At 38.4% G+C, this 25,160-nt stretch overlaps 1 protein-coding gene across 2 annotated transcripts in view; it reads left to right on the forward strand.

Moving 5' to 3' along the window:
• The window catches only part of DCBLD2 (discoidin, CUB and LCCL domain containing 2), a 42,418-nt gene that overhangs the window by 6,178 nt on the left and 11,080 nt on the right, over positions 1-25,160 (forward strand). For both annotated transcript variants that reach the window (XM_042031156.1, XM_042031155.1), the window contains exons 2-9: positions 10,825-11,052; positions 14,434-14,571; positions 15,758-15,809; positions 17,136-17,208; positions 19,419-19,552; positions 20,195-20,235; positions 22,241-22,456; positions 24,038-24,162. In XM_042031156.1, coding sequence (XP_041887090.1) covers positions 10,825-11,052; positions 14,434-14,571; positions 15,758-15,809; positions 17,136-17,208; positions 19,419-19,552; positions 20,195-20,235; positions 22,241-22,456; positions 24,038-24,162 — 1,007 coding nt within the window. The remainder of the gene's footprint in view (positions 1-10,824; positions 11,053-14,433; positions 14,572-15,757; positions 15,810-17,135; positions 17,209-19,418; positions 19,553-20,194; positions 20,236-22,240; positions 22,457-24,037; positions 24,163-25,160) is intronic.

Genomic DNA, 25,160 nt, shown 5'->3' on the forward strand with positions numbered 1-25,160 from the left:
ACACCAGCCCTGGCATGGGTAAGAAGCATTTAACTGATGCTTTCTTTTCAGGCATGTAATTTCTGGTGCTTCCCTGCATGACCACTTAGTTTCCCTTGGTGAAGAGTTGCAAGAGGATAACATATATTTATGGTTGCTGAACTCTTTAAAAATGAAATTAAAGCAGATAGTTAATACTTGTTTAGCTATCTCAGTATTTCAATCAGTTGGATTGTGGAACTGTAGCACAGTCGTTTGGTACTGCTTATGGCATTTGGATGCTTCCTGTTGGCATTTCTTACAAAATCTCTGTGTTTGCAGTTGTCACTTCTGTTTGGTTATATTCTTTTTTTCTCTGCAAATACCAAAATAAAAATAATTTTCAGTGAGTTAGCAGTCTGCAAGATTTAGACCAGCTCAGCTGGTGGATACTGAAGCTCAGAAATTAGTTATCTTCTTGATTTTGGTGAGATTAGTTGCATCCTGAAAAATCAAGCATGGAAGTGTTTATCTTTGCAGTAAGTGGCAACTCATACTTCTAAATATTTTGTTGCAAGTTTGCAGTGAGACTGTGATTTGAATTGACCTCTCTAGCTACAACACAGTGGGAATATGCTTGCAGTAGCAATATGAAATACAAGTCCATGAACCATTAGAAGTGCAAGTATTCTTAGCAGCTATTGGCAATTGCTTCTAAAAAAGTACATCCTTTTGAAGCAAAAGGAGTCCTGGAAGCAGAATATGTATAAATGGGGACTGACTATGTACATGTCAGCCGTGCTTGCTTTTAATGTTTGCTGACGTGAGGAGGATGTTTTGGCCTCTTCACTGGTCTCTGTACTAGAGGTCTCTGTACAATGTCTTGTGCATTGTGACTCAGGTAATCACTGTTTTCCTACAGTTACTTGACTCCTGATGTTACTTTCCTACAGTTACTTGACTCTGTTCTCAGTATATTACTGAAAATACTAACTTTTGTCCTGTTAGTAGAAATTGCATGCCCCTGGTTTTTGAGTGGTGTCACAGCTAGGAGGTCCCAGTTCTGCACCACGGCTGTGATAGCATACATTGCTATCGCATTAGTAAATGTTGGTGTGGAAGCTGAACCAAGTTTGTGAACTCACTTGTGTCATTTTTGGCAGTACCAGTAGGTGTGCTTTTAAGAATGTCTTAGAAACAGATGGGGTGGGGGGTTGTTTTTGTATTTTGTTTATTTGTTTCCTTCTCCGAGTGTTTAAAGCATGCTTGCTTTAATAGAAATAGTTTTAAAGTCTCTTTCTCGAGATGCCTTTCCTCACGTCTGAAAGCTTTCTGGAAAGAAATTTAATGCAACATCCTGAATTCCCCTTAGCTAGAATAGTGACTAGCCAACTCTAAGTAGTCAAGGTGTACAAGAAATCATACTTAAAAAGGCCCTTCTGGTCTTCAGTACTCTATGAATCCATCATTCTTTAAAATTACTTATGAATTAAGATCAAACAGGTTCAAACTTGCTGCTTTTTTTTCTTTATGAGAGAGAGACTCTGGAAGTTTTTTATTTGTGTAATTTTTCTATGTTTCTTTCTTTTTTTTTTTTTTTTAGGAAATATTTCTCTGGCATTTTCTTTATGCCAGAGTTTGTCTTTCATTGGCAAGACTGTATTACAGTGGTTTTGTTAATTGTAGTATTAAGGAAAAAACCAAACAGCTGTTTTAAGATTTTTTGTTGTTGTTGTTCTGTGTAGGTATCTTTGTTAACATTTTTTCGTTGTTCAGTAAAAGTTTTAAGTCAGTGTAGTACATTTTAACGTTCTTCATGATGTGAAAGCTTAATTCAGCTAATCACAGGATACCACCTTATTAACCTTATTGCAGAGATCACACATCATTTATGTACTGAAAAGTGAAAATAAAATCAATGGTCAGATCATCTATGTACTTTATTAAACACTTCCCTTCCCACTTTATATCTTCCCTTGTTAATCCTCCCTCTAAATCTTCCTCCTAGATTTTCGAAGTTTTCCAAATTTACTTTTAGCTCAAGGAAGAAGTTTTGTTATCTAGGATTGGAATATTATCCATCAGAATGACAATCCTTGCCAGCAGCTCATCTTTGGATTGTCAGTCTTGCTGGAATTTGATGGATTGTGCATGAGGTCACATGGATGCTCTTTTCAAATTTTTTTCCCTACAATGGCTTTTCTGATAGACCCATTTCTTAAAAAAAACCCCTCTGATTTTCTTAGTTCTTTAATTGAAGTGCTGTCAGAGGTCATAATTTGATACATCCTTGATGGATACTGTTAATGGTGGAAAAGGGAACTTTAAAAGCTTGGCATGCTTCTGAAAATGGTTGAGAGCAGATGATTCTTCTGTCATGGTTTCTAAAATTGATGATGGTGTAAAAGCTTCCCAGAGTGATGCTGTCAGTCATATCACACTGTTTATCATGACCTCTTAATTGCAAATTCTTGAAGTAGAAGTAGTAGCTCTTTCAGTGCCCAGTTGCAGCTTTGGATGTTGAAGGATAACACTGAACTGGTTGTGCCACAGTTCTCTTTAGTTTCATCCCAATATAAAATTAAAAATGCAAAAATGGGGTGTGTAAAATGTAAAATGGCAAGACAAGCCACTTGTATAGCTACTTGCATGTAAACATGGGATTTTTTTCTGGAGAGTAGCCCCACAAGAATGAGGCTGGTGAAAGATCCTCAATGTCTTCAGTGGAAAGATGAATTACAGTGGTGCAGTTTTGCTTGGTTACTCCTCAGAGTTCAGAGCTTTTGCCTCTGAAAGGGTTGTTCACCACAGAGATGCAGCCTGTATGCTGAGTGTGTTGTGCATGAATGTTGGCCTGCAGGTTCCACACAGGGTTTCTTAGCTGGCAGCCGCTGCATCTTTAGCAGGACTGTGGCCAGTTAAAGACCACATCTGGTTATTTTAACTTTGCTCCAGAATGGTTAAGATGTGGAGAAAGATGTCTTGCCTTGTTCAGTGTGGTGGAAAGAAGCCTTAAGTACTAAATTTTTCTTTTGCAAATCTGAGTTTTGTGATAAACCAAGAGGCCCTAAACCACATTATCTGTTAAATTCTATTTTTATGCAATTGTCTACAGGTGTCAAGGTACATCTCATTATCACAAGAGTAGAAAGAGGAATGCATTAAATTGAATGCTTTTGAACACTTGTGTACACAGGCTAGTGATGATCAGTTTTTGTCTTTTTCCTAAGTATATTTGAAAATTTCAAATAAAGCATTTGCATTACTTTATATCTTCATTTTTAGATGGTGTTTTCAAGTTCTCCAGTCCTCCTACACAAAACATCATTTTCTTCCTGCTACAAAGAAGATACAGCCAAGGTCATGGGCAAGCTTAAAGTTCACAGATAGTTTCTACTGAAGCTTCACACACTGTCTTCCTACATGCTCTTGCTGTACTTTTAATGATAAATTTAGCACTTAAAAAATGGTGGCTCAAACGTTTAAATTTACTGTCATCTTCCTAGTTAATAATATTGTTATTCAGTAATACATAATATTTATTTTATTGATTGTTTTTATAGAGGGTCAAAAGTGTGAAAACATCTTTGTTTTAAGGGAATATCTACATGGCAAAATTAGGCATGAAATGCCTTTTAGAACAGATTGTGTATTAAACTTTATGATGCTAGAATGAAGCCAAGTTGTTCAAAATGGGGAAACTCCAAACAGTCCCCGTGGTAATTTTGAAATTAGATTAGAAAATGATTGTTAGAAGTCAAGATGATGGTGTGTGCCACCTACACTGGGAGAAGGAACTGCTGGTGCAGAGGTGTAGAGTGGGACTGTTTCATCAGCTGGATGACAGACTTTCAAGAGGGTTAGAAATATGCTTAAAGTCTCTTCTTGGTGCAGCTGTGGGGTGCAAATAATGACAAGTGTGTTTTGAGGTTTTCTTTTTGAAAGCATCCACACTTGGTTTGGCTTTTTTTTTCAGGTACCCAAACCATGAGCTTCCTCCCTGCCAGCTTCTGTCGACTCCATGGTACCAAAAATTATTCTTACCTGTGACAGCTGCTGCCTCCTCCCTGTCCCTACCATGCATCCTCTGCATTGTTCAGACTCCTGTGGCTGGTGGGCCATACCCATCCCTCACCCAGCAGAAGGCAGCTGGGATAGGAACCTGGGCACAGAACTGTGGTGCAGCCCAGCAGGGGTACAGTGAGCGCTGGCAGTGGATGGGGCAGGGAAGGGACAGCTGCTCATGAAAGGCAAGATCCATGGTGCTGCCACCATGGATCTGCAGTTCAGGGTGTGCAGTCTCATGTATGAACTGGAAATGGAAGGGAGAAAATGTTGAGTGTAGTGTTAATTTAGCGTGTGAATTATTGGTATGATTGGAGAACTTTTTGCCTCTTAGTTGACATACGCGAGGCTTGTGAAATTTCATGGGGTCCTAGTGTGGTGAAGAGTTTGAAGAACTTTTCAGGAGGTTTGAAGCTCATTCTGACCGTGACTATTGCTTATTCTTGTAGTGTTTTGCATGACCATCTGTGTGTTATTTTTCATTTATTCATCATCTGTGTTTCTGCTGTGTAGCGCTTAAAGCACTGAAGCACAACAGTGTTTATTTTTAAGAAAGTGTTGGTGCAGATTGCAAAGTAAATGCTGTGTCTTGGGAAGTGGGCAAGCTGCGTGTGCGAGCCAAACAAAGACATACAACATGAGCTGTCACTGTGAGTCAGCCTGGGCAGCAGATCAGAAGGGCTTCTGCATTATGTACCATTGAGCACACAGTCCTTGTGTAAATCACTTTTCACCATGCCTAGCCTGTCTTCATAGGCTCCTTTTGCCAGCATACTATATAAGCAAGTCAAAACTGTTCCTGAGGATTCATATAGTTTCCCTGACATCAGTAAGTAAAAGCTTTGCAGCAGTCTTACACAGCTGATCTTTCTTCTGTTCTTTTGAAGTAGTCAGTCCAGTTAGTACACGGCAGCAGAGGAACACATCTTACCTGCTCGAACAACTTAATAATTTTAGATAATTTATTTTAAGATGTTATCATATTCTGGATGCTCAATTTAGGATTCCTAAGTGTTACTCTTGTGTAAAATTCAGGGGCTGAAAGCTAAGACTGGAGTTCCAGAGATACGATTATAAACCTGCATGTACAGATAAAAATAATAAAGTGCTAATTATCACTAGCCCAGCATGTGACCAGTGTTGTAAATGAAAACAGTAAAATTTTGTTGTAATGGCGTATTAAATTTTGTACTTTTGCTGTAAGAACAAGAATCAGCCTCTGTCTCCTCTCACCCTCTCCTGTCACCCCACTGAGCTGCCAACATCTTGAAAAGCAAATGCTTACTGTGCTCTTGTCCTGTTCCTGTCTTTGTTAAACCTCAGCCCATAATTTCATTAACTGTCTAAGGGTGCCCCACAGCAGGTAAATCAATCCAAGCTGAGGCAGCCATAATCCCACCTGCCCTCCATTCCTTGCCCTGCCACTGGCAGTGGCACCAAGAGCTGCCTCAGAAAGGTGGGTTGGTGAAACCCAGCACTGTGTGGTGGCAGTGGGTCAGGCACTCTCTGTAGCCAGCTTGGTTCCTCAAGCCAGTGCACTGCTCCTGTGTGACTGCTCTTCCCAGGATTGGGATGGTTTCTGCCTCTCTGGTTGGCATTCAAGGTTGTTTAAAATGCAAGCACAGGTTGGCAGTGCTGGTGAAATACGCAGTTGCTGGTGTTTCCCTTCTCTCACACTGTCTTATCCCTCTGTCGAGGAAGGTGCTGCTGCATGTGCATACTCAAATAAGTTAGGGGGTTGCTCTAGGTTAAACCTAGCGGCTGTTTTTATGCCAAATCCCTGCTCTGGTTGGCCATGTGGCTGCATAAGTGTTTGCCTCCAGTACCAGGAAGGGTGTGAGAACATGTGGCCAAAAGGGAGAGGCAGACAAGGCTTGCTTTTGTGTGTGGCTGTGCTAATTTAAAGTGCCTTCAAGTGTTTATTGACCTGTGACCTCACTTGTGGCAGTGTGGGGTATTTTATGTTGTGAAACGTCTGTAGTGGGATGAAATGCCCAAACCAGTGTGTTACTGAGGCAAATAAATGGCATAAAGATCAAAGTGGACTGTGTGCTTGTTGGCTTGTTAAGAAAATTAATTCTGACAGAAGAACGGATTCCTTCCTGAAGAACATCACTCTGTGGAATTCAGTGGAAACAGCAATGAGTTTGGAGGACACAAATAAGGGCATTTAAAAACACTTGGAAAAGCTATTTAGAATGTGATGTCTCTGTGGTCTTAATTCCTCTGTTTCTTATTCATGGAACTCTTTTGTTCTTTGTGTAAACTTTCATGCCCACACTGAAAAAAGCAAAAAGCAGATGTAGTATCTTTTAGTGGTATGCTGATAAAAAGCAGGGAAATGCAGAGCACAGGGGCTGAACAGAAGAGGAGAAATTATAGTAGTGCATTGAATCAGCAGCATTGAATCAGAAAGAGTTGTGTATTTAAAGTTAAAATAAATGCTTTAAAACACCCTTTTTTGCTTACATAACTCTACTAGATTTGATTCTAACTTTGCTTAGTTAAAACAGTTTTAATTACATCCAATATTTAGTCACAAACATACAGAAAATCATAGCTTATATAAAATGTAGGTAAAGTCTTCTCAGGAAATCCACTGGTTAAATTGATCCCGTTCAAAAGGCAGTGCCATGTGTTGAGACTGAGATGGGTGTTTTGATACGCTTTATAGGTTATAATATTGAACTGTCTAATGTCTCTCACTCACTCTTCTCTAAGTAAGGAATGGGAAAGTATTCACTGGTCTAAAAAATTATTTTTTAACATGTTTTGATAATGAGAACAAGGTTAGCAGTCACTAACAGCAACTGTTCTTAGTGGGGGGAAAGTTCTGATTAATTGACTTCCACAACTATAAATCTTTTTTTTTGTGGGTATTAATAGACTACTTAGGACCCACTCCTGCATGTTCAGTGTTCTTTCATTTTATTAAATTCCACATTTTCTTCAATTATCAAAATCCTGTGGATTTGGTATGTTTGTGTTGGTCTGAGTCCTCTATTTTGTTGATGTAAAGAACTTGGCTTTAAGAAATCATTTTCAATTATCTGCATGATTGCATCAGACATCAATGTCCCATGGCCTCGGGGTCATAAGGGATCTGTCAGGAGGCTTCATCCAGACTGCATTCAGAGGTGCCTGCAGATGCATCCAGAGATGGATCATTCTCCTGATGACAGCAGTCTGCCTTCTTCTGCCAGCTGATTAAGAGGTGCCCGTGTTTCTAACACAAGTTTTGGTGAAGAGCTGAGCTTTTCCTCTTTGCTGTGAACTTGGTCCCCAGGACATGTGAAATTGGATGCACATCTGCAGGCCTTTTAAGTGTCAGGTGTGATGTGTGCACACAAGAGATCTGGTGCTTCAACAAAGGGCTTTATCTATCCTGCAGGTGCAGGGGGTCTGTGGTGTGACAGGGAAGTCTGAAAGAGAGCAGGAGGCTTGTTCAGCCGTGTACTGACAACAGAGGTTGTTAGCCCATTCAGGAATAATTAATTAGGGAATTGATGTCTCTCTTCAGTGTGTTCTCAAATATTCTGCTCTCACATGCACAGATTAACAGAAGCAAAAGATTCTGTGGCACTTAATGACCTCCAAATGAACGAAGTGACTGCTGTCCTATACGTGCTGCTGTAGTGCAAAGAATTGTGCTTTTTCTTGGAGAAATGGCCAAATGTTGCAGATTGCTCCCCTAATGCTGGATGTGTGTACGTGTCTCTGGAGTTCATCACTGGTGTTTAAATAAGCATGGCAGAAATGATGAAGCACCACGTTTCATGGAGAGGCTCAAGAACTGCCCTTTTATAGTACCAATACAACAGAACGTGGTTTCGTTGTTCTGCGAGTTTCACTGGAATTGTGATTTTGAAAATTTTCCAAACAGCTCATGAGTGATGCTGCTGCCCTTAGCAGACTGTATATGCCACGGTAACCTTCATATTCTTCAGGCATGAAGTGTCTGGCATTTCTGTTATCACTAACCTAAGTGAAATACAATAAAAAGATCTAATATGTCCATTCAGAACGAGCTACTTTTAAAAATTGACTTTATAGTAAGATGCTGCAGTTCAGCACAACTGTTTTTCCTTTCCCTCCCTTTTTAGTATGATTTGACAGCAGGTTCTTTAATAAGAGTAGAGGAGTACTTTTCCTCTCAAGTTTTCAAGAAAGCCTATAATAAAAGGGAGGTTTGAGACTGGCATTTCTGTTAAACTGTGTGAGGAAAATTAGAAAGTTTTTTTCTCTAGCCATGGGAAACAAGACATTGTTCCAAACTACAGGGGGTAATGTCATTTTTTAGTGATGTGTCTTTAAAAGAAAAAGCCCAATGTTTTTTAAAAACTTAAAACATTTTATTTGTATTTTATCACCTGAATGTGTTTAGTTGTTTTGGAGTTCTTTTGCTTCTCCCATCAGAAAGCTGTGCCATGTTTGTTCATCATGCAAGCACAGTGCAGGTATTGTTTGATGCTTGAGACAGCTAAACAGCAATCTAGTGGAGAGAAGTGTTTAAATGAATGTTAGGAATGATCTTTCCTACTTTTAACTGGAGAAATTTACATTTTGGGTCAAAGAGGAGACCCAAGCTCTCCTTTGATTTCCAGCAGTATAGGCTTGAGATGGAAGAATGTGGGGAAGAATCAAAGATACAGAATCATGTGCATTATTGGTATTCCTGGTTTTAAGAAATAGTATTTGTGTGGTTACTGCATTGCAATAACAGCCCTATAGAAATGAGAAATAATTAACTTCTGAGCATTGTAGTTCAGGCAAGCATTTTTATTTTCCATAAAATGCACTCAGAACAGTGTATCTGCCCACATAGGTGAAAGCTACTATGATTTCATGTTCAAAAGGCCACTGTGTCGGTGTATCTGCAGAGTATTTTCAATCTATGAGTTAATAAGCAGTTGTTTACCATGGAATAGGAAAAACACAGAATTGGTTAATGGCTCATTGCTTTTGTTCAGGACATAACTTGAAACTGACTGCTGCTTGTGTTGATAATTATTTTTATGTCTGCAATATAAAGAGTTTTAAAATTCTAACCCCAAATATATTCACCATGAATATATTTGTTGTTTTTGTTGTTGTTAATATAATAAATTCCATGCATTTTGTAGTGTGTGTGAGTACTTGCTTGTGAAAAGCCATTTTACTAGAAAAGGAATCCTTTATTGTTAAGTGTAACATGTTAAGACTAATCAGGAATCTGACATTTGAATGCTTAGTGGCTAATAAACCAAGGCCATACAGGTTCTGCATGATAAAACTTTCACTTTTCTTAGGTTTATAACATGCCTTTTGAAAGAAACCAGGATTACAATGATACATAAAGCATGCGGTTTAAGTTACCTCTTTGTAACGTTGGACAATGGTGTTTCATGTTAGAAAAACCCTAACTTACAAGAGTAATTTTATCAGCTATCCCCCAAAAGGAAATAATATTTGCCATGGGATAGAGCAAAGTGTTTTAAAGCAAATCACAGTAATAAAAACATGGCTGAACAACAGCTTTAGAAATAAAAATTTTGATCTTACTTAGCAGATATTGCAGTTAACTTTTCCGAAGATGTATCATTTTCATTCAAGACTGCTAGCAAGGTAAAAAGCTGCAGTTTACATCTGCATCTGTTTATGATTCTGTGTATACCAACAGCACTTTAGCTTTTATAACATGCAGCTATCCTTCAATGTGCTCAAATTACAAGGAGACTAGTTTTTGTTAGCAGAAATTAGGTGTGTTTGCCAACAGATTAATCAGACCTGGTTAAATTAATCACAGGGGTTTTGTTCTACATCACTTCAGTGCATTAGACTTACTTATCCACTCAGTCTAACATGTAATACATTTAAGCATTTTGAAATGTACTTAAAATTCTTCAATATGCGTACAGTTTTTGTACCTAAAGCTTGGCTTACCTTTTCGTATTTAGTAGAGAAACTACACATATTGTTGTATAATATGAAACACTTTTAGCTGTCAAAACAAACTTCTGTCAATACAAATCATGGTGATCATTGTGAACGTTGCTCTGAGAGCATTCACCCTTCTAAACCAGCACAGAAATTCTTACACTTTTTGTGCTGCATACTGGGGGAGAAACATGTCTAGATGTTGAGTAATTGAATTTATCCGTTTGCTCTTTATAATTTTATATTGACAATATACAATTTGTGGCCTTGTTTTCCATTTGTTAAACAAATTGGTTTTAGTACTGTTACAGCTGTTTAAAATTAATACTCAAATGTTAGGTAGAGGGCTCCAGGCTGGAGTTAGGATTTCATTTGTTGTGCAAATTCCAAAAAATCGAATATGTGAATTGCAGCATTTAAATAGTGGTGCAGCAGGAAACAACATATTAGCAGTTTGGTAATGTCAGAGCTGTATTTAAGTTGCTGCATTTTATTTGCTGTCCATTGGCTTTCTACTTCTTTTTCATTATGTTGTCAGTACAGTAATGCAGTAAAACCAATGTGCTCTTGTTTTACTGTCAGGTTTCTCTGTCCTTTTCAGCATCTGTTTCCTTCTGTACTGTGGTGTTGAGGGAATATAAAGTAGCAGGGACACTTCCTGTACTGTCCATGCCATTTTTTAAGCCATTACGGGTAAGTTTCCATCTCACTGAGGAAGCTGTAGCAGCCCTCTCTGATGATAAGCTAAGCAAAAAACATTAGTTAGATGGTTTTTTCTCACCATTGCTGTGTCATTTGCCTGTTTTCTTGCACCATGGTTGGTGTGGTGTCACGTGAGGCTTTGAAGATGAACATGGGAGCTGATTTCTTTTTCTTCTTTCCTAGGTGATGGATGTGGACACACTGTGCTGGGCCCTGAGAGTGGGACCCTGGCCTCCATAAACTACCCCCGGACCTCTCCCAACAGCACCGTTTGCGAATGGGAAATCCGTGTGAAGCCTGGGCAGCGAGTTCAGCTCAAGTTTGGTGATTTTGATATTGATGACTCAGATTCCTGTCATTCCAGTTACCTAAGAGTTCATAATGGCATTGGCCCCAACAGGACAGAGATAGGTAGGAGCTTTAATTATCACTATTTGAGAACTGTTGTCTTGTATAGAACTCGGGTGTACTGTTGGTACTTTTGTTACTTTTTGACGACAACTGTGTGCTAAACGCAACACAGATCCTGTAATAATCTTTCATTCTTGAGATTCTCAAAGGAAGCTCTACTGCAATGTAGGGGTTTTTTCTCTGACGTTTCCCAGTAGCTTGCAAAGTTCTTGTAAGCAGTGGAGAGGGAACTGTAAAACTAGAAGCATCTTCATTTTTAAAGAAAGACGTATGTATATATATGTATCTATATCTATAGCTATATATAGATACATATCTTACCTGAAATGCCTTTCTTTTTATATGGATTCACTCTGACTTTAGCTGTTCATCTTGGTGGTGTTAAAGGCTGTCAGGCTTCAGGTGTGTAGTGCAAATATCCTCCATCTTCTGATAATGTTCTTAGATTTTGTTCTCTTCAGGAGAATTTGATGATTAGAAGTCAGTGGGGTTTTTTTTCATATAGCAGTGTGATGTTATCATCTACATCAAGGTATATGTAGAGTGTTAAGGCTCTTGTGGTTACTTTGCATAAAACTCAAAATGAGTTGTCATTCTTCCTTCTCTAAAATTAGTTGTTATTATGCAGATTAACTTTATTTTCTTTCCTGAAGCTTTAATTTGGAGAGAGAGAAGGAGAGATTTACTCACTGAGACTGTTTTTGTGCAGTTCAAATGCTGATCCCGCTAAAGTGAGTCTTTTTCTAAAGAGGCTAGTGGACTGTTAGCTTTGTTAACCTCTTTTCCAACTGTTACCTAGGTAAGTGTGTGTGAAAATGAGTATGTTCTTGGAGCTGCTGAGCCAGACTTGGTCTAAAATAGGAAACACTGAATGCCTTAAATGGCAAGGAACGTCAAGTTCTGATAAGTCTATTACTCACTTTTACAAGGGACTTCATGGGTTCGAGTAAATGCCTGCTTCATTTGTTTCTCTTGCTTTTCAGCTGTGGCCTGCTGGTGTAGCAGCACAGTATGTCAAGCAAATGTGTGTGTTGTTCTGCTCTTAATAAATTAAATCACAGGACAAACAGTGATGTTAACAATGGCAAATACAGATCATACAGGGTTTGGGGTTTTTTCGTGTTTGAAGCAACAGACACTGGAGAGATTAAACAGTGACTTGAATTTTCTTGGGAGAAATCTGGATTTATCCTGAGTTTTTCCATTCAAGACTACTGACATGGTCTAACATTAAAATACTTGTTTTAAATAAAATCTGAAATTCAGTCATACCTTTTTTAACCTAAATTGACTTAAAGGTTGGCTGGTTCGATTAAAAAATAAATTGTTACTGGGTTCATTGATAAACAGAGAGGGTTTCTAATGAAGCTTTTGAGGGCTAGTGCTTATTCCAAGCCTGTTGAGTATTTATTAAGAAATCAAAAGAAGCTTCAAATGCTCAGTGTTAGGTTTGTCTCTAGTATAAGTAAGATCTAGAGGAGTTTTTTATTAGATTTCATTACAGTCCAATCACTGTGCATCTGCAGGCAGATGTACTTATTTAAGACATGGGAGTTCCCTCTCCTGCTGTAATGTTGCTGTACAAAAGCACTCGGGGTCCTTCAGTCATACAGACAGAAGAGCAATATTACATTTTCTGCACATACAGGTGACAGAGGTGTTACTGCAGTCATGCTTTGTCCATTCCTGGTGCTTGCTTTTTCAAAGATTGACAAAAATCGGGCAGGAGGCCAGGGAAGAGGTATAAAAATGATTTATAGTCTCAAAAGTATGTCTTGCTGTGAATCATAAGGTGCATCACTCTACAGTTTGTCAAAGGCCATATGTCCATGGTGCAAGCAGCACTGGAGAGTTTATCCAAGCTAGATTTAATGGCTAGATTTAAATGGCTTGCACTGTGTGTTTGCCTGAAGAAGGGGATAAATGGTGTTTTGAGAGGATGGTCATGATGGTCAATCACGTAACAAGATCCAGTGGCTGGAAACAAAACTTTAAAAAGGGAAAAGAAAAAGTTGTGTTGGTATAATATAAATTGCATTTAAGTATTGTAAAATCTGTTTTCTGGGTTTTATTAGAAGATACCCTTGCTTTGTTAAAAAAAACCTACCTGAATAAGTAACATCTGGAAAGCTCTGAATAATGATAGGAATTTGTATTTTAACTTCTAAAATTTTTTAACATTGTTTTATTGGTGTTTGGGAGTGCAGATCACTTTTTAAAGGAAATTGACATATTCTATTTATTTTGTATTATATTTGTTGAGAGCTATTCCTGCAGGACGATGCTACTCCACTGCCTTTACTTTGGTATTGTAATTTGCCTTTATTTGAGGAAGGAGTCTTGCCTCTTTTTCTGCTATTTTACAATATGATAACATACTTATTACAAGGAAAGCAAATGGAGTGATTAGCTAAAACAGAGGCAGTGTCATTTACTGCTGGTGATTATCCACTTTGATTATCTACTGCAGAATCTTAAATAGGGTTACAGATGGTTTTTACAATATCAAATGATCAAGGTAGCCTGTAGAACGGAAGACTGTTATTTTCTTAACAAGTTAATTAACTGCTCAGTACTTTTTCTAAAGTTTCTAGTTAGTAGGACTGGAGAATTCCCCAGTGACTGGGGTCTGTGTAACAGCCATTCATCCATGAATGTGATTTGGTAGCAGTTGTAGAACTTTGTAGGGTAAATACTATCAACATCTGCAGACCGCAGCAGCTGAAATTGTGTTACTTTTGTTCATTTTGTATGGCAAGAGAAGTACCCAGGTACAGAACTTCTGTTGGATTTTTTTAGGTGTGACAAAACAGAAAGAGAACTAACTGGTAATGTGTATTAATGGTGCTCACCTGTGATGTGATACATGTATGATACTGCTGAAATGCAGTGAGTTGTGCTTGCTGTTGTCCAGAATTAAGGGAAGTACTTGACAGAAACCATGAAAGAGTCTATGAGGAAGGAGTGCTCCAGCAGCTGAGGGGAAAGGAGGGCTTTTTTCTCATTTGCTTCTGTAGATGCTTCTCATTGTCCTAACTTGATCCTTTTCCTTGAGAGATTCCTCATGTTCTTTGAAGCGCTGACTGTGGAGGTTACGCATGGCTGGAGGTGAATGGGATAAGGTCACATTTATCTGCAAGTGTTGGGGTGTGGGAGACCTGATGACAGTGACAAAACAAATGTGGAACTCACAGTCTGCCATGTGCTTTAAATGGTCACTAAGCACATTATTTAGTGTCATGCTCATGTATTTGCTTTTGAATATACACCGGAACTAATGTGAGCCTATGTTGCAGATGAAATAAGATGCTCAAAATCGAATAAGATGCTTATTACACATGTTGTTTAAGTCAATATTTGTTCTCCTTCTTCTCTTCACAGGAAAATACTGTGGTTTTGGATTTCAAATGGATGGTTTAATTATTTCAAAAAGTAATGAAGTCACAGTACAGTTCATGAGTGGAATTCACACTTCTGGACGTGGATTTCTTGCAGCTTATTCAACCACTGACAAATCAGGTATTTATAATTATTTAGTAATTTTTCTTCGCTGGCAAAATTAGAGCTATCTAGTAGAAACACAGAACTAAATAATTAACTCTCACATTCTCAAAAATAACTTCTAAAAATTTAATATACTTTTCATGATACTTCTGTGTAGAAAATTAGACTGCCAGCTACCTAAAAGTTGCTGTAATTTTAAAGAAATGGTATCAAAGCTTGCCTTGCATAGCAGAGGAAAAATGTCAGTTGTCTTATAAATGAAAGAACTGCTTCAGATTCAGGACAAAATGCATTTTTTTCAGGCAGTAGTCAAGGTGGCAGATAGCTAACAAGTTTTCTTATCAAACTGTCTATGTGTTACACAGACTAACCTCATGGAAATTTTTATTTCAGTAGCAGTATCCTCTACTCCCTCAGCTCTTTTATTACATAATTTGCTGGCTAGTTTTTTGTCTTTTTCTTGGTTTTTTACATGGTTTTGATTACTTTAAGCCTCTGAAAGAGGTTGCTGTATTTGTTTTGCATCTCCTCCCACTCATTGTAAAGGTGAGTGATATATGTGGTCTGCAAGGAAGTGAAGGAGTGCCAGCAACTGCTTCAGAAGGCAAAAATCCTATCTGGAAGTTATTCTAAAAAGAGCAGATAAAGAGTTTCAGTTTTTAATTTTGTAGGGGTTTTGATGCTTTCCTTTCTTTATTTTGGACTGTATGTGTTGATACACAGCAGACACAAACATGAAATTTGTGTTATCAGTCATGAATGCCAATAACATGGCATTCTAACATTTGTTCACTGTGGTGCTTGGGTTCAGCACTGCAGAACCATTAAATGCTGGAAACACAGGCCTCTTTAGCTTATTAATTTAATTTTGTGAAAAGAGCATATGTTTCTGCCTCTGATTTACTCTGAAGTATAGCTATAAATTAAAATTAAGCTGCACAGAAAATGAATTTTTGTAGTATGTAACCTTACCTTTTGTCATGTTCTCGGTAGATTTCCCAGTTACTCAGACAAATTAGCAAGGTTCTACTGTAATACAAAATCTGTTGCAAGAAAATACAGTAGGATTTTTTTTCTTTTCATTCTGAGACTTTTGGTTAAGCCTCAGAGGCTCAAATGTATGTTTTCCTGCACTTTAAAAAGCATACTCAAGCTTGTTGTCTTTTTATCATCCTCTTGACCTAACATTTTTTCTTTCCAGACTTAATTACCTGTTTAGACTATGCAAGTCACTTTTCCGAACCAGAATTCAAGTAAGACTGATTTTTACCTGTTTCCTTCTCAGTCTCTTTAATGAAGTAATTTTAGTGTTTCTACTTGGCTTTGTTACTTATATCTGATGCAGCTTGAAAATTGGCCATCCAGAGAACTTGAGACACAAACTAATTAGAGCTGAAGAATTTTGACATTTGCACTCCTCCTTCCTCTTCCTGTCTCTCCCATTTGTGTTATATACATGCAGTATACAGTAGAACCTCGTTAATTTGCACTAACACATAGGAGCTAATATCTCATTTCCATAGAAAGAATATTGCTTTTGTAAACATATTACAGCAGGTACACAACTTAATTACTGAAATCACATTACAGTTACCTAAGGAGCACTAAATAATGGAATGTGTTAGAAATTGCAAACCCATTTCACAGTTTGATGCTCATTAATGAGGTTCTGTGGAGACACAGAATGCTGTACATTCTGATGGGGGAAATGTGTCATTTCCCTGTTTTCTCCTTCTCCATTTCCATCTAAAGCAAAGACAGTGTTTAAAGCTACAGACTGTTGTGGAGTATCTAAGCTTACTTTTTGGAGAACTTGAGCCATGGCATCATGAAACATTCCAAAGTACAACCTTTGCATTTCTCCTTCAATAGGGCTGTAACTGTAGGTTCTGGCCTTAACATGTGACAAAGTCTCTGAATCCCACTGTTTTCATGGAACCTACAACGTTGCTTCAGCTGTTGTTGAACTGTGGTGAAAATGTTAATGAGTTTACTCCACTTTACTTTTAGCTCTTGAAGATGTAATAATTTTCATGTGTGCAGTATGAAATGGCCCTGGAACATGAACACAGGCTTGCTCCAGAGGTGCTGGTGTCTTGCCTCTTGCTTTTCATGAGCTAGTGGTAATTTGGCCAGATTTTTATTATTAAAGCATTGCCAAAAGCTGTTACAAAATAACATTACTTTTCAGATGTTTTATTTAAGGATGCAAAACAAATAGATATGCAGGTCTCTAGTTCATAAAATAAAATTCATTAATATTGTTACTTATATGACTTTGAATTTATAGGAGCCATGTGGTATTTATATTATAAAATGCCAGCTTTATTAATTCATTATATCGAGATTGGGACTGTACTTTCAGCTGAAACTTAAAACATTTTCAAAGGTCTGTTCTGCTGTTGCGTACTTGTGAGTATTTTTGGTCTGGTTTGATAGGCCTTCCGTTAGAAGGTATCATTACATGGTGATACATGAATAGCAGAGTGTTGTAAATCCAAAACATAGTAACTGTTCTATAACAGTAGGAGACTTGTAGGTGCAGGCATATCCTGACTTGATATTTCGTTCTCTTTCAGTAAGTATTGTCCAGCTGGATGTGTGATTCCTTTTGCTGGTATTTCAGGCACTATTCCTCATGGATACAGAGATGTAAGTAAAAACACCACGGGCTCAAGGGAGTTTTGGTAAAACACGTGGTGGATAATACAAGTCAGTTTTAGTTGTTGGCATTGGTTGTACTTCCTGTATGCTGGGATTTGTACCTCCTGAAAGTGAATAATATGGTACTTATTTTTGAGCACTGGTGCTAAATGACAGGTGCTTCAGATGGTAACATCTCCAAGGAGTGGTGTAGTGGAGTCTTAAATATTTTTGTAAGGCCTGCAGATAAGGGTGGATCAATCAAAAGGTTAGGTGGTTTTTCTACTTCCTGTTTTGTTTTTGTTGGTTTTCTCAGGTTAGAAAAGTGAGATTTATAAAGAAAGAACCAGTTCTTTCAATGATGTCCTCTTGTTTTTGACACTGTAATGCTTCTCTCAGCAGTGTCTCAGTGGCTATCTTAATTTTTGTTACACTTGAGAGATGAAATACTGTTTATGCTCAGCAGCTATAAAATAATTTGCACAACAAAGTTAATACTGTAACAGTAGTTCTATAAATTGGTAATGAGCATCTTTAATAATGTACTATTTACTTAAAACACTGCAAAACCCTATATAGTATTTTTCTAATGTAAGCCTTTGCAGGTCAATTAATGAGCTTGCCATAGGATGAGAGGATGTTCACTTTGTTTATTTTTAAGTGATTATAATTTTGCTAGCACTCTACTAAAAATTACATGAAATCTCTGCTTTTTATCTTAAAATACTCTTTTGATAAGCCCTTAGATCGAGCACAGAGGAAAGACAATGTAAAAATGTTAGTAATCAAAGATTTTAGTATTAAATATGAACTTGAAATGTGTCTGTCTGGTTTTCTTTCCCAAATATTTGTAAATCCAAGGCTACTTGCTTAAACAATCACCTCCATGTAAAAATGTCACCACAGTGTAACTGTGTTATATGTCCTGGTCCACAGTGAGTCCTCACTAAATGGCTGCAAGGTCATTTTTGTAGCTGGTAACAAGATGAAATTGATTCTCTGCCTCACAAATTTGCAGCATCTGTGGGAGTTCTGCTTGTTGGGAGTTTTATTGCCAAAATCTGGAATAATTGTTTTCTATGGAGGAAAAGGAAACTTAAGGAAATAAATGCCTTGTGACTTTCTTTTTGTATACTTTATCACTCAGAAAAGGCAGAGAATTTCCCAGAAGTCAGGCTGTGTGGAAAGAAATGAAATTGTCCAGCACTTTAGACCAGGTTTCAGGTAGAGGTTTCTCATGCATCTCTTTCAAATGTACAGGAACTGGTTGCTGCTTTAAAAAATACCCAAAATCTTGACTCTTTCCTGTGTGACCCTAATGTCCACAGTCCTTGAGGGCTCGGAGCTCTCATTGCTGACATCTGGTGAGTGGGGAGGTGAGAGCTGCATCTCCTGCAGAATCCTGTACTCTTGCTTGAATGGAAAGAGGATCCCAGACCTGCTGGATGTGAGCTTACTCTGTGCAAGCCTGAAGGACTTGGTGTCATGAGTCCCACTCACTGTGGCACAGGCAGCCTGCAAGCCAGGGAAGTGTCACTGTGACATTTGTTAGTAGATTCTGTCACCCAGGGAGAGAAGGCAAGAACATGATACTATGAAAAAACATTTTTTATCACTGATCTTCACTGCCTTGTACAACATAGGTAGTTGACTTGTTTAGGATGAGTTGTATGCATTACCATGGCTTTATATGGATGAGAGTGCTGGATGGTTAAACCATGTTTAACCCCAATTTAAGATTAAAAAATACAACCGCTTGGCAAAAAGCTACAAAATCTGCAGTGCATCACCCCTTAATTTTGAGAAAATAAACAAACATACTTTCAATGTGCTTTCTATTAAAAGGTTGTCTATGTATTTACATCTTCAACTTCTGTTGTCTAACATAATTTGTTACAGGCTGAGCCTGGCTGTCTGGCTTCTTCAGACTGATTCACCTTGGTGTTGGTTTGAGGTTATTTGATTACAACAGTTACATTCCAAATACATCTGGGCAAGGACACAGTGAAATGTAGGGCCTTCTTTTTATGTTTTTTCATAAATTCAATATTAAATAAAGGTGAATGGTTTCTAAATAACCAAGGTAACAGTTAACTAAGAAGAGTCTTTTAATGTAACAGTAACATGTAATTGGACAGTGTAACACTTACAATATGTGTTGTAGTGTTTAATTTATTTACTTAGTAGTATTAAATTTTTCTTTGCCTCCCTTCTTCAAGTCATCATCACTTTGTATGGCTGGTGTTCACGCAGGCGTCGTGTCAAATACTCTGGGTGGTCAGATTAATGTTGTAATCAGCAAGGGCATTCCATACTATGAAGGTTCCTTGGCTAACAATGTCACCTCAGAAGTGTAAGTGTCCTTTCTATGATTTCCTTATCTTTAGCACCTTAGAGGTAGTGTCTCACTGAGGGATTAATTTCAGCTAGTGCAGCTCCATGTTCCCTGAACAGGTTCTCTTCGCTAAGTTTCTCACACTTTTGCTGTGGTTTAATTGTTTTACCAAGTATCTTTAATCTCTAGACCAGAAATTATCATTTTCCTAATTCTGCAAGGAGTTTTTACCATCTTGGCCATAAATTCCTCCTGGTCTGTGGAAAACCAGTAATTTAATGGCAGCTTTTCAGTTGCAGGGAAAGAGTGTAGCTTGTCATTGTATTTTACGTCCCATGAATGAAAGCAATCACAGGAGATTGATTTGTGTTATTGTGATTAGCTTAATTTGAAAGGAAAGCATTTTAACTGAAGTCTTGCACTTTGCTGGGTAGATGTTTGTTTGAAATTCTTTAACCCAGTATCTCTGGACTAGATTTCAGTTGAGAAGGTGTTTGTACTGAAAGCGCTGCAACTTGCTGGCAGGATGTTAAGTGCTTGTTCAGGCATATGTGCATAGGTTTCAGTGGCCAGCAGTCAGACAAGAAAAATAAATTGAAGACAATTTGTTTCAGTTTTCCTCACTGGGTACTGCAAAACATCATCTTTTGTTCTCTGCAGGGGACCCTTATCTACAAGTCTCTTCACCTTTAAGACGAGTGGTAAGCGTTATCACATGTATTACATGTTATAGCTTTCATACAAACTTTGTGAATAGAAATAAATGTGCAGGCATTTGATTTCTTAATTTTTGTTCTCATTTGTGAGACTTTTGTTTTAGTGCATTCCTCAATAATGTATATTTTTTAATTGTTTTACTAGCTCAATTTGATGATTCATCATCACCCCATTTATAGGTACAGTGATGTTTAAAGTAAGCCTTGCTTATCTGCAGGAAGAGATTCTTTCAGGTTATGTTCCCTGTTGTAGTCTATAAAGTGCCTTGACTCTCACACTTAAAACACACTGCTAAAGCAGAGCTGGGCACTTGAGAGTTGCTCTCTATTTGTAAAAACTGTATGTTCTAGTTTTCTTCCAGGTTTACTCCTTACTTTCCTGGTTGTCTATTTAGAAAGCTGGAAGAAATCTCAAAATGATTCCTCACTTTTGTCCACCCCCTTTTGGCTTCTTTATCTCCCATTTTTGTGCAACTGGATGCTATGTGATAAATGACTGTCTCTCTCGCTCTGGAAGGGCATCTTGGGCCTTGCTCTAAGTTGTGTCCTTTCTTGGCTGCTATGTTTTGTTTTGTCCATGTGTACCAGGTTGATGATTGGTGTAACAAGTGTTGACCCTTTTTGAAGCTTTACTGCTTTGCATGTTTTTCTTTCTGTCTTACCTGGTTTTCAAATAAATTGGCTGTAGTTTTCTAAGTGGAAGGTAGTTTTCCTGTAGGTCACTTTAAATGCCATCTCTGAGTGGATGTTGGAAACACTGTGAAGACAGGGGCCTTTCCTTAGTCTCTTTAACTGTTTTAATAACAATGTAAAAACCATAAATCATCATGTCTGCTTTTCACAAAGATAAAGTTAAAAAAGGAAAGAGGGGGAGTCATGCACCTACTCTTCAAAAGTAAACAAATACTTTTCCTAATACATAAATAAAAGGGACAGTGAATGGGGATATAAAGAGAGGAATCTGATAGGCAGGAGTGTTTGGTGATGGAAATGTATAAACAAGCAAAAATTAGAAAATACAATGCACATAATATTAAAATTATTTCTCTCCCAGACCTCTGCAAGAGCTGAAAGAAAGAATTACATATCTGGTGTCCTTATGCATAAAGAATATTAAACACAGTGATCCCAGGCAGGGTTTGCTGGGTTCTTTTGTCTTTCAGAATATGATCTGACAGTGTGTATGAAAGTAATTAAATGGCCTGGAAATTGGAAGAGATAGGACAAAACGCTGATCTGGACTCTGAATTTCAGTGATGTGAGAAATTATTGAATAAGCTAGAGACAAGGTGCAGGGAAGGAGAAGGAGAAGGGAAACTAGGCTGGGTTGTTCCACAGGCCTGACTGAAGGCAAAGATTGCTCTGTGCTGATACTTCTGGGGACTGTGCATTTGAGAGGGGAAAACTGTTGGTATTACAGGACAAGAAATTGAGTCCTGAATTCAGGAGATGTTCTTTAGCCACTAGCAGAATTCAGTGTGGGAAGAAACTAGTAAGAATGATGACCAGAAAAATGTAACTAATTTCAAAGATGTATTTGAGCTCAAGGCCAGGATTATGACATGACTTCCTACATGCTTTGGTTTTTTTCAAATTAACACTGTGATCCTGGGGTTGTTCTAAAAACCCAGGAAATTACATAGACACAAAAAAGGAACAAATGAACCAGTAGTCTGTTTCCCATTCCTGCATGAACCATAGATACTCTTAAACCATGAAAGGTCCCCGGTGCTTCTCGTCGAGTGCTCTGTGTGACTGTGGTGAGGGAGAGAATATCCACATTGCTCTTGGAACAGGCATAAATCATGGCATTCTCATGACTAGTTTGGTTCTAGTATCCCTGTTAGAAAGCAAAAGACAGTGTGTTTTGTTGGTATTGTTGTTACGGAATAAATTTAGACAGCAGTTTAATATTTGCATGTAAAATCTTAAAATCCAAGCAGCGTAACGTCATATCTCATTTTCAGTCGTCACCTTTTCTATTGTTCAGGTTGCTATGGGACGCTGGGGATGGAATCTGGGGTGATTCCTGATTCCCACATCACATCATCATCTATTCTTGAGTGGCCTAACCAAACAGGACAAGTAAACATTTGGAAACCTGAAAATGCCAGACTAAAAAGGCTTGGACCTCCTTGGGCTGCTTTTATCAATGATGAACATCAGTGGTTGCAGATTGACTTGAATAAAGAAAAGAAAATAACAGGTGAGTGAATCTGATGTGGCTTCTCAGCAGCTTTCTAAAAGTTTGGTTACAGACATCCTTTTTTCCAGTTCTGGGCCTTTAGATAAAGCTCGGGTGGCACTGAATTTGGTTCCATGTCCTAGGTATATACACTGAGGAACCTGGAGCTGAAGAGGTGTAGTTTCATAGCAGAAGACATCTCTTCCATGAGAATTTGTTGAAGTGTTTCCTGTGGTTTTACTGGATCCTTGGTATTTCCCTTTTCCTCCTTACTGTCTCCTTGAAGGTGCAGGTGGAAATCCAGTCAGCTCAGCCCACTGGTACCTCTGATGCAGGTGTACTGATTGTGTTCCTAGGCTTTCCCTACTGCCCGTCACGGCCGCAGTGAATCCAACAGCAGGGGTAGGAGCAGTTCCAGTGCAGTGTGAGGAAGCAGCAGACACAGGAAGGCTGCTGGCAGCCTTCCCTTCACCTCCTTGCCTCAAACGGGGCTGGGCCCAGAGCTGGGGACTGCAGCCCCCTCAGCAGTCTCTGCTGGGCCTTTCCAGAGAAAACAGGCCACGCAGTGCAGGCTTAGGCAGGTTAGGCTGTGCTCCTTCACAGAGGGGGTGATTTTAGCAGCTGCGTTGATTTGGAGAGACGGCTGTAGGTGCTGTTTCCCAGGCTGCTCTGCGTGGTTTGTTTTCTGTACTGGGAGTTGAGCAGCCAGCTCATGGTTACCAATTCCTGTTGACTGCAGTGTTGCCCATTCCAAGTAGTGAAGCACTGGTTGGCTTTTTGGGTTTAATCTTCATGAGGTGTTGGCATTTTGGGTTTAATCTCCAGGGTAGCTGTGCAGCTGTTGTATCTTCAGTGCCAATGTTAGTGTTTTCTGGTTTCATTGTTCAGAGGTGATTTGCTGTTGTTAATGGGCATGTTTGTCATCTGATGTAAATCAAAAATAAATTGGATTTAGGTGGAGGGCTTCATAGGGTCCAGGGCTTAAAGGCTATTGTGAAACATGTTCTGCTGATCAGTTTGGGTTTGTCTTTCCAAAATGCCTGAGCTGGTCTCTGTAACCTCAGCTGCACACCCTCACATCAGCAGCATGGCTTCCTGCCATTAAGCAACTTGGGTTTACCAGTGGCCTTTGTTATTACCTCCCTGGGGACTCTTTGGATTTTGCATTACTCCTCTAATTCCTGTGCTAATAAGCTTTTCCAAAACAGCTTTCCTGTGTGAGTTGTGCTGCAGCATCAGCTGTAGGAAGCTGCAGTTCTTCAAGTGGTGCCTTTAGGTTGGCAGTACAAGAAGGGCTGTGTCAGCAGCAGGGGACAGGAGTGGGCTGTGGTCAAATGAACGGGCTGTTTCCATCAAGAAATGGGGGGAAAAGGGCTTAGCAAGGTTATGTCATGAAAATTAAAACATAGAGTAAGTAAAATGATTACTAAGTTTCAGTTACTGTGGAAGTTTCAGACCCTGGTACTTTGGGTAAAACTTCCTGAAATTAACTGGACCTGTGAAGACTCTCAGCTATGCAACTTTGGATTCAAAAACTGATCTGTTAATTTTTACAAAGTGTTACCAGTTTTTGGTCTTAACTGGGCGCTTCAATTTTCACAGGTATTATAACTACTGGATCAACTTTAGCAGAGCACTACTATTATGTCTCAGCCTACAGAATTTTATACAGTGATGATGCACAGAAGTGGACAGTGTACAGAGAACCTGGCATGGATAAAGATAAGGTAAAAAATACCACATGCCTTGTAGGTATGTTCTATAGAGATTTCACAATTGTAAATACAACTCATTTTGGTATGGTGAAGAATGATTAAATAACTCTTCTTTTCAGTGTTATTTTGAATCATAAACAGCAGGAAAATATGCAAATATGTGAGAATTTGGACAGTTCTAAAGCTCAGATATTATTTTTATTACTATTTGGGGTGGGAATATTCTATACAAGAAACTTCTGTTGCCAGTGGTACTCTGCGTGGTACTGCATCACTTCAAGAATAATTGTATTTCTTTTAAAATAGGCTACATGTTTTAAAATTAAGCTTTACTTTCTTATCCTCTTGTGGTTACAGAATAAATGTTAGGGGTTGTATAATTTTTCATGTTTTATGTTTCTGTCAATCTCAATTTTTAACCAAATGTTGTTAAGTTTCTTATATAAGAGAGTAGCCTTTGCAGAGGGTATATGTTCAGACTGCAAATGTTTTGCCACACAGAAAAAGTCCCTAATGTTAGCAGCAAGATAATCTTATTTCCCCTGTGTTTAAAGCTCTGCAGTATTTAATAGACAGTAAAAATGAGAAAACCTGTGTCTTTCCAGTGGTTTAGATCAGATTTTCTTAAAAGAAATGACAGGATTCCTGATAATGTGACTGCAGCTAGATTTTCCTTCTTCTTGTTTTTAAAATCCTTGGTTTTATTTTACCTTAGTTCTGTAGGCCTGTGGTATTACATACATGTAACTGTAACTACTAGCCTGGTAGTTTTTTAGAAACAGGCTTTAAGAATGGTCACTCTTTGGCTGTCCTTGGTCATCTTCTCTTTACTCTGGGTTAAGAATGTTTCAAGGTAGGATGTAGCATCCTGTTGATGAAGTAAAAGGCTGAAGTTTGTTAAATTAAGAGATTTTTGAACACTGAACATAATTGCAGTAGGAAACCCTTGAAAGAGAGGAGGAGAATTTACAGGTGGGTCTGAGCCTACATGTGAACTAGAGTGACTGTTG

This window comes from Corvus kubaryi, unplaced genomic scaffold (assembly GCF_017639235.1).
Source record: "Corvus kubaryi isolate FWS band 111438036 unplaced genomic scaffold, C.kubaryi_AGA036_p1.0 37341, whole genome shotgun sequence".
Lineage (NCBI taxonomy): Eukaryota > Metazoa > Chordata > Aves > Passeriformes > Corvidae > Corvus > Corvus kubaryi.